The 9,770-nt window shown below is 35.4% G+C and overlaps 1 protein-coding gene across 5 annotated transcripts; it reads left to right on the forward strand.

Annotated features, from left to right (window-relative positions):
- Positions 1 to 756: 756 nt before the first annotated feature.
- Positions 757 to 8,389, forward strand: LOC18421606 (E3 ubiquitin-protein ligase DIS1). Of its 5 annotated transcripts, none has more exons than XM_020676668.2 (5): positions 757 to 946; positions 2,706 to 2,822; positions 5,541 to 5,889; positions 6,402 to 6,788; positions 7,751 to 8,389. In XM_020676668.2, exons 3-5 carry the CDS (start codon positions 5,629 to 5,631, stop codon positions 8,069 to 8,071), a joined length of 969 nt encoding a protein of 322 aa, XP_020532327.1. In that variant the 5' UTR covers positions 757 to 946; positions 2,706 to 2,822; positions 5,541 to 5,628; the 3' UTR covers positions 8,072 to 8,389. The 5 variants fall into 5 exon arrangements, with proteins under 5 accessions (XP_020532327.1, XP_088718207.1, XP_020517123.1 ...); XM_088862081.1 differs by having other exon boundaries at positions 2,755 to 2,822; XM_020661464.2 differs by lacking the exon at positions 2,706 to 2,822 and having other exon boundaries at positions 757 to 2,090.
- The last annotated feature ends 1,381 nt before the right edge of the window (positions 8,390 to 9,770 follow it).

A 9,770-nucleotide genomic window follows, 5' to 3' on the forward strand; every position in this document is an offset into this window, starting at 1 on the left:
AACAAATTTATAACTGCCAACTAAAATGCATAGTATGGAACTTGGATCTTATCCCTACAAATAAGACTTTGTATAAACCCGAATTACTCTAAAGGTGTCGGCGGTCCTTTCTTCCCATGGGAGGATGACCAAGGCAATGGCCCACCTCCCCACTATTCTACAATGGTCAGGTTTTGATGAGAGAGAAAAAAAAGACTCAATTTTAATGAGAGAGAAACACGACAGAGAGAGTATTATCCATCATAAGTTATACATTCCGCTCTTTCAAAATATTTTGTAAAATTGAGAAGGAAACAACCACATTCTCTCTCTAAAGTAAAATTGAGAAGAAAACAACACGCTCCTACTTTACAGACACACCCACTCACTCACTCTCTCTCTAAATCAAACTGAGAAGAAAACAACACACCCAATTTCTTTCTCTTAAACACTTTCTCTCTCCAAACCACACACCCACTTGATATCCACTTTCTCTCTGTCTACAAGAAATGGAGGAGAAAACAACACGAACAGACCCTCCCTCTCTCTAAAACACTTTCTCTCTCCAAAACACACGCCCACTTGCTATCCACTTTCTCTGTCTACAAGAAATGGTGGAGAAAACAGCACGAACATACGCTCCCTCTCTCTCTCTAAAACACTTTCTCTCTCCTAAGATCTCACTTGCACAAGTACTAAAACGCTCAAGCGTGTGTGAAGACAACCCAAGCAACCCCTCTCAGCGCTTTAAATGCCGGTGCATCTCATCCGCGTTTTGACCGCTTTATATGCTGTGCCCTACAACTTTCGTGCCATCATTGGGCATTTTTTTTACTTTCTAACCAAGCTTTTCTTTTTCTAAAACTTCAATTTTGGACCTTGTTTTCCTTGTTCTCTGCATTTTTCGCCATGGCCCTTTCCGTATAGGCACCTCCAGCAATTTGCGGCAGACCCATTTGTTTTTCTGGTATTTTCTCGACCCCCCGTTTCCTTAGGGAATTTTTGTTACCTGCATTTTTTGTTGTTATTTTTCATTCTTTGTATTTTTTTTATTGATATTTAGTTTATGATCATGTGTTGATACCAAAAGGTCATTGTAGTGTGTGATTTAGTGATTTGGGGCTGCTAATTTTTTGTACCAGTTTTTTGTACTTTTATATGTTATTTTATGTTTTTCTTCTGTTCTCTGATAAATTGTCCTTGAATTTAATCGGTTTTATTTTTTTATATATTTGAGGGGATAAAAAGCTTAATCTGGGATGTGTGCCCAATCTAAATGTAATGTGGTCTCTGGTTTTTGCTTTTTTCCATCTTTTTTTTTAAAACTCTGGTTTTATATTTGAAAGATGGTAGCTTTGCTTAATGATTTTGAGAAGGTAAATAGAATTAATTTAGCTTTATTGGGTTTTTCTGTTGTTCTGTCTATCATTTATGGTTATTGTTTGGGATTTTTTCATTCCATTGCTGCATTGTTATCCTTTTGTTTTAAACTCGTTTTATTCTTTTTTTCCTTCTATGATTTATTGATGCATAATAGATGGTGGCTATGGTATTTTATCCAATCCTTGGTCAAAAAAACCACCCCCTTCATAAAATAAAAGAAACGTAATATACCCATAATTTGTTTTGGACCAATAACTACACGGCGGTGTGCAAACTGTGTACACAGGGAAATATAGTAATTAATTTCGTGCACAAGATGTTTGTGAATGTTTTATAGTGATTTTCTTTTCATGTAAATTCATCGACCAAGAAAACTTGGGTCTTTTGGCATTTTTCCCTGTTTCCTAGAATCATTATTTATTCTATATCATTTCTAATTGTATAACATATACTAATTGTGAGTATTTTTATTACCTGTGAAAAGGTAACTAGTGCTGTATTTAAATTTTTTATGGTGCATAATGTGGTAGCTCAGTGCTCAAAGGTAATTATGTATGATTCATATGGTCATCATAACACCATGACCATGATGTTATCACCATCCCATCAATGGGTTGGACAGTGATGGAGGGGAGTTGGCCCATCATACAATATATATAATAAATGTATGCTCCTGATTTCTCGCGATCATGATCGAACCAATTAATTGGACGGTGATAAAATACAAGGTCATAATCATTACTCACACCATACCAATCGTAATATATTTTTCTTGTTGCTTTTTAAGGAAACATGTAGAGGATTTTTTTTACCAATAAAAGAAAGTGTAGGGTATCTTCTTTTTCTGTTTCCTGACTTTGTATTGATTGAATACTTTATTTGGGTACTCTTAAGAGTGGAGTCTCAGATATTTGGTGGCATTTCTAAGCTTAATCTTGTTTTTGCTTAAAGAGTAAGGTTTATTGGCATTAGTTATTTCTAGAGTAGTTAGTTGAAAATGAATTTCATCCGGTTGGTAAAATCATCGTGCATTTCAATCCTTAGTATATAAAAATTATCTCATTATCTTGTTATTGTTTTGTTGCTATCCTGGTGAATTTTTATCCTTGTAAATTGTATTGTCAATGGCATCAATTTTTCTGTTGTTATGTCCATTAGAAAGTAGATTATGTTTATATGTGTCACACAGAGTGGACTTTGATAATATTACATTTTATACAAAATAACTAGCTTGTTATTAAAAATGACATTCTTGTTCCCCTGTTTAGATTTAGTAGAAACGAGATTCATTCCCTTTTGAAATCCAAATTTTCTTGGTCTTTAAATTTACTGTTGGATTACAGTCAAATTTGTAATTGAAGAGTCCTAACAAATATCCTGCTAAAATACAAGGACGGAAAAAAAGAAACAAAGGATAACCATTCCAGATTCAAAGCATTGAGTGTCTTCCATGATGTATGGTATGTGGCTCTTCAGAATTCCCAGAAGATACAAAGGGTTGTTTGGACAGATCTCTCGATATTTTTCCTTCTATTTTATTGTCATTTTTTTTGGTGTGAGTCAGGTGCTAATCTCACGATTGATCATATGAATCTGTTTGTAAGGTCTGTTTTGCTGAGATTACATTCACCTAACACAATTTCATTGACATACACGACATGGCTGGTATATGCTATTCTGCTATAGATGACCTCATTGTTTTCTAAGTTTTCATCTGTTTATGACTTCTGTCTATTGGCATGATGTAACTTTATCTCGTGGATAGAGGCTTGTAACATTTTTTTTTTTTTGCGAAAGCTAGGCTTGTAACATTATTACCAATGAAGATTAACAACATAAGGAACCTTCAAAAAAAGAGTAAAAAAACACAACGATTTATGTGATTTGGTCATGGTCATCCAAACTGAATGTAGCTTAAACTAAATTTTTAATAGGAAATTTGGTGGAAAATAAATGAAATTTTTGTCGTGGTTGGCAACACACTACTACAATTGTGGGAGATACTGGTGTAGATGGTTATTACTGAAAGCAGCACTCCCTGCCTGTAGGATACTTATTGAGATAGTGGGAGATCTCGTAATAAACAACACCTCATTAAGAACTCTTCTCTTTAGCCAAGGAATCAGCATTTATTACGCAATGTGAAAATGAGCTTGAAATTCCTGTAATGATGAAGAAGCTTGCTCAAGAAATCTTTGCATTTAGAGGTCAGTATCTGAATCTCAGTTTCAGTTGATCTGGCATAGAGATAAACCAGTTTGGTTTTTTGTGCTGATCTTTGTTTAATGGAAGATGGTAAGAGTTAAGACTTCGGATAAGGTAAACAGTTGACTATATACATGAAGTTAGAGCCTGTGGAAGACTCTAGTGTGGCATAACTGATGTCTGCAGTCGTTATTCAGTTAATCTTGTGTCCATGTGCCCGAAACATTCATACTTACTTGCCAACGTAATTTGGCATATATATATCTATATATAATATGGGATAGGATCTTGTCAGCCCATTGCTACAGTGTCAGCCAACGGCCCAGATTGAATCAGAGCTGATTTGAGGGTTATGACCTCATTTCGTATTTAAAATTTCATTTTTTTTTCTACAAATCAAATTCACTTGAAATTTTAAGTGTTCGTTATTCTCATCAAGGCGCACCTAATAAAAATATTAAAAAAAATCGCAAAATATAAATGGATCAAGTTATATTTTGTGAATTTTTTTTTTATATATTTTTATTAGAGTCTCCTATTTTTGAAAAATAGACGCTCAAAATTTCAAGTGGTCTGGATTTATAGAAAAAAAAATGAAAATTCAAATACGAAATGAGGTCGTGACCATTGGATCGGGCGTAGATTCAATCTGGGTCGTTGGTTGATACTTTAGCACGAGCTGACAGGATCCTTTCCCTATATGTGTGTGTGTGTGTGAGTGTATATATATATATATATAGTAGTGATCTGATGCAACGGTTGTATTATGGTATAATGCAACCACACTTCTAGTAAACCATGTTTGTAGTTTTTGTATGACCCAAAATTTTGCACACACTCTCTTCTTCTCAATACTGCTTCTCAATAATCAATAAAAAAAGAGGTTCAATTTGAACTCTAGATATGGTCAAAATGAGTCCCCTCCAATAACGAATCTAGACCATTCATTTGGTCAATTTCAAGATCTTAGCCTTTACAAACTGAAAATCATTTTTTTCTTTTTTAACATTGATCATCTAATGATAATAAAGCCATCTAAAAAAATTGGAAAAGAAATAATCCTTCTAAGGCCTAGATCTAAACATCTTATCAAAATGGACGGCCTATGTTAATTGGTCAGTTTATATTTTGGTCTAAAACGCCGTAAATTTACGGCGTTGGAAATTTACCGTGTGTACATTTTGATAAGATTTTGGTCAATTTCCATCTTTAATCCATGTCGTCAGAAAAAATCGGACAGCGCCGAGCTTATGGGCGAAAATACTATTCATTTTCCCCCATAGGCATTTGTAATCTCTTCCAAATATATATATATATATATATATATATATATATATATATATCTGGTGTGGTTCCTATAAGGTTGCAACCCTAACCAGTCCAATTAAGGCACACCTTAAAATTTTATTATAACATGTAATCTTGTTGTAAAAAAATCTTAGTATTATCTTAAAATCTATTTTCATACCTAATTATAAAATTTCAAATTCCAAAATTGGTTAAAATCAAGTAGATCTATAAATATATGAAAATCTTGAAAATTGACGGTCTAGATAATGTGTTGCAAGATGCACTATTTCTGAGATTCAAAACTTTTTTTTTTTCATATTCATAGATCTCGATGTCGAGATGATTGATTAGAGGGCTTTTTCTACATTAAAACAATATTTCCAATAGATTTTTGAGGTGCATCTCTGATTCTACATTTTAAGGTTGCAACCTTATATAAACTTTTCCCATATATATATATATATATATATATAGTCTAGTTATGTTGAATAAATATTTGACTGTTTTTGGCTATTCTCACTGATACTGATATATATAACTGTATTAAAGTTTTTGATAGTTGTTGTTTGTAAAACTCATTAGTTTTACCTGTTGAAAGTTGGCACATGAAATAGTTCATTATTCAAGGTCTGCATTTCACATTTTCGAAGTCTCTGATGGTTTGTGTTGGCTTTGCACTCCAGGTCTTGGGAGTTTGGTAGCTGCCATGACTTCAATTCTTCAGAAAAGGAATAGAGGGGAGGGGCTATTCAGCATGCGTCTTTTCTACACATGACGTGTCTTAAATCAGGAAGAAATCAGAAGAAGACCAGCATATGTGTTTTAAACTCTCGTCGTTATATGCATATGGATGATCCCAGATCACTTCCAGGTGATGCAGATTCTTCTCTGGTATCCGGAAATGATCAGCCTTGTGTGGTTCCATCCAAGATATTAAATGGAAGGAAGCCTATTGTATTGCCTAACAGTGATATAGATGGACTCTTGGAGTGCCCTGTATGCAGCAGTTCGATGTATCCACCAATTCAGCAGGTTTGCAAGTCTCTCACCTGTGGGCCCATATGTTCACTCTTGCATCATGCATATGTGCACATGTCACACAATAGCATGAAAATGAGAGAGAGAGAGGGGGAATGGGCAGAATTTGTGTGACTTAATGATGTTAATCGAGAAAGAGGTTGGGAGAGGGAGGGGAGTGTGTGAGCTCAGATGTTTATTGTGTGTGTGAGAGAGAGGATTGTGTGAGCACTCCTAGTCATACCTTCAATTTGAAGAAACAGAGAGAAGGGGAGTTGTGTGAGTCGTGATTTATCAATTTTGTGTGTGTATGCGAGAGAGAGAGAATGAGAGAGAGAGAGAGAGAGAGAGAGAGTTGTATTAGTTTGGTTTGTACTTGTAAGCAAGCAGTCCATGTCCACACACGTGTACGGGTGTGCACATGAGCCCATGGATCTTCCAAAGTTGAGTAATTGTCACGTATCTTCACATATGGGTACATTTCGAAGGACCCTGCTAATCTTTTCCTTCCAAATCTCAAATTTCAGTGTCCAAGTGGCCATACCATTTGCTTCGACTGTAAAGCCAAAGTGAACAACAAGTGCCCAATTTGTAGAAAAGAGATCGGTAACATAAGGTGCCTTGCTTTGGAGAAGTTAGCTGTCTCTCTCCACTTGCCTTGTGCTTATCATAGGTTGGGGTGTGAAGAAATGTTTCCATATTACACCAAGCTGAAGCATGAGGATCAGTGTGTGTTTAGGCCCTATAGTTGCCCACACCCTGGCTCGGATTGCCCTGTCACAGGGGATGTCCCAACTTTGGTTGCTCATTTGAGGGAGGTCCACAAGGTGGACCTTCAGACTGAGTGCACCTTCAACCACCGCTACGTCAAAAAGGATCCCTGTGCAGTTGATAATGTGTCGTGGACTTTAACTGTAAGCGTTCTCTCTCTCTCACACACACACACACATACACACATACATGCACAGAACTCTTATTTTTTTACTGTTTTTTCTTTATGGGAAAATATCATTAAAATTGTTCATACCACTTCAAAAAATCACCATGTCATCAGATCAACCATTTTATGAACAAAGTGATTGCTTTAATATGATCATCAAGTACCTCTAGTATATTGGTAAAAATTACCTGAAGCTTATGTTCAGGGTTTGGTATTTTGAACAGGTGGGAGTGTTCTGGTAATGGGTTTGGTATTTTGAACAGGTGGGAGTGTTCTGGTAATTTAGCCCAGAACACAAATGATGCCAAATTACCAAATGCTCTTGCTTTTCCAGATTCCTTACCCGAAACAAGAGGTTTTAATGAAGAAACACATTTTCCAGGTTTGGAACCTAAAACGAGTGGTAGTAGTTTTGTCATTTTGTTTTGGCTGCTTAAACTCAAATAACATAAATACCCTTGCTTGCTCCAAGTTCCTAATATGCAACATGAGATTTTAATGGAAAAAAAAACGTTTCGGATAACCCAAAGCATGTAAGGGGGTTTGTGTCATTCAGCATGAGCCACTTAAATGAGGCAAAATTAATAAAATAATTTCCTACTTCATGATTCCAAATCTAGAATAGAGGCATGCTAGGTAAATTTTAACTAAGTAGTATGAGGTACTTGAGTGAAATGGCTTTTCTAACATAGTCACTTTGTTGATAAATTGGTTGACTTAGCCACCTCAATGATTTTTTGAGGTGGTTTGGCCATATTAATAGCCATTGTTGTTCTTCATTTAGGGAGGATAGAGAAAAACTCTTCTTTCTCTACTTTTTTATACGAAAAAACTATTGGATTTCTTTGGGTATTACAGCTAGGATACTGCTTAGACTGAAAGGTTCAGTAATTTCATTCTTATAACAATGACACACTGTGATGCACAATTTTGCAGCTTTTCCACTGCTTTGGCCACTACTTTTGCCTCCACTTCGAAGCATTCAGGCTCGGTGGTGAGGCTGTATACATGGCATTTGTTAGGTTCATGGGTGAGGAGAGTGAGGCCCGAAAGTTCAGCTATTGCCTCGAGGTTGGAGGCAATGGTCGAAAGCTCACGTGGCAAGGGGTGCCGAGAAGCATTAGAGATGGACATCGAAAGGTGAGGGACAGTCATGATGGCCTCATTTTGCAAAGGAGCTTGGCTCTCTACTTCTCTGGTGGTGATAGAAAAGAGCTCAAGCTTAGGATCACTGGTCGAATATGGGAAGAGCTATGATGTGTGAGAGAGAGAGACACTAATGCCTGGAGGTTGTATTTTTGTACTCCTCTCTCTCTCTCTCTCTCTTATGGTTCCAGAGAGAGAGAGAGTCTAATGACTAAGAGTTTGTGTTTTTGCTCCTCCCTCTCTAATGGCTAAAAAGAGTTTGTATATTTTGCACTTCTCCTTCCACTTGTAGGAGAGGAAAAATGATAATGTTACCTTCTACGAAGAGGACAGTGATGATACCTCTTTCATGTGCTTTTATTTTAAGACAAAGTTTATATAAGGGTGAGGCCCAAAACAATTAAATTAAAATAAGGTGCACTTCAAAAATTCCCTAGAAAAGGTTGTTTCGATGTTGAAAAACCTATAATTTGATCATCTCGAAGTCTTGAAAATGTGTATCTTGTAATGTATTATCTATAATTTTCAAGTGTTTACGAGTTTGCACGATATATAAATATTTTTGAATTTTTAAATTCTATAATTAGAGATGAAAAAAGACTTTCAGGCCTCATAAGATTTTTGTTACTCAAACAACATATGTTGGCGCTATGTGAAGGTGTGCCACTTTGATTGTTTAGAGTTTTGGCTTTATACAAACCATTCTCAGCTTTATACAAACCACAAATGGTGAATATTGGGGTATTGTGGATTTAAATAAATATCTTGTCCAAGTGTAAATATGAAAAATATGCAATATCGATTATTTACGTTTGGTACAAGATGGTTACGATCACCATCTATCTTAGGCATCAAAGCGTCACCTTTTTGACACAATGGTGACCCCGGCAGCTCGAATTAATGGCCAATGCGTCATTTCTTTGTAGAGAATAAACTCTCGGGCAAGTTTTCCAGGAGTGTTACCCTTTAGCCACGCATCATCACATCGGTGAATTAAGGGTGACTATGAACTTTTGTGTCAAAAACAAACAATTTTATGGAAGGAAAGAGTTTATATACGTTGCGAACCTTATATTGTACAATTAAGGCATGCCTCATAACCCATTGGAAAAAATTCTATCGATGTTGGAAAACCTTCCATTTGATCATCTCAACTTTGATATATATATTAGGTCTTAAAACTATTGCATCTTATAACATATTATCTGAACCAATTTTTTCAAGAATTTCAAATATTAAAAGGTGCGGTTTCTATAAGGTTGCAACCTTAAACAATCCAATTAAGGTGCACTTAAAATTTTATTATAATATGTAATTTTGTTGTAAAAATACTTAGTATTATCTTGAATCTATTTTCATACCTAATTAGAAAATTTTAAATTTCAAAAGTGGTTAAAATCAAGTAGATTTATGAATATATGAAAATCTTGAAAATGGGCGGTCTAGATAATGTATTGCAAGATGCACTATTTTTTAGACTCAAAACTCTTTTTTTCATATTCACACATCTCGATGTCGAGATGATCGATTAGAGGGTTTTCAACATTAAAACACTATTTCCGATAGATTTTTGAGGTGCATCTGTGTAAGGTTGCAACCTGATATAAACTTTTCCCAATATTAAATGATCGGCTCGATATGCATAATTTTGGAGTTTTAATTTCATAAACGTAGATTTTGAAGCTATCATAGTTGTTTTTGAAAAAAATTGCATCTGTCGACATGATTTGGAGGTATCTTACTTTGATAGTTTGAAAATTAACGCCATATGCAAATCTCATCCTTTATTATGCCTTTGAGTGGAGCAGCT

This window comes from Amborella trichopoda, chromosome 3 (genome assembly GCF_054954075.1).
Source record: "Amborella trichopoda isolate Santa Cruz 75 chromosome 3, AtrichopodaSantaCruz75HAP2 v2.0, whole genome shotgun sequence".
In the NCBI taxonomy this organism is placed as follows: domain Eukaryota; kingdom Viridiplantae; phylum Streptophyta; class Magnoliopsida; order Amborellales; family Amborellaceae; genus Amborella; species Amborella trichopoda.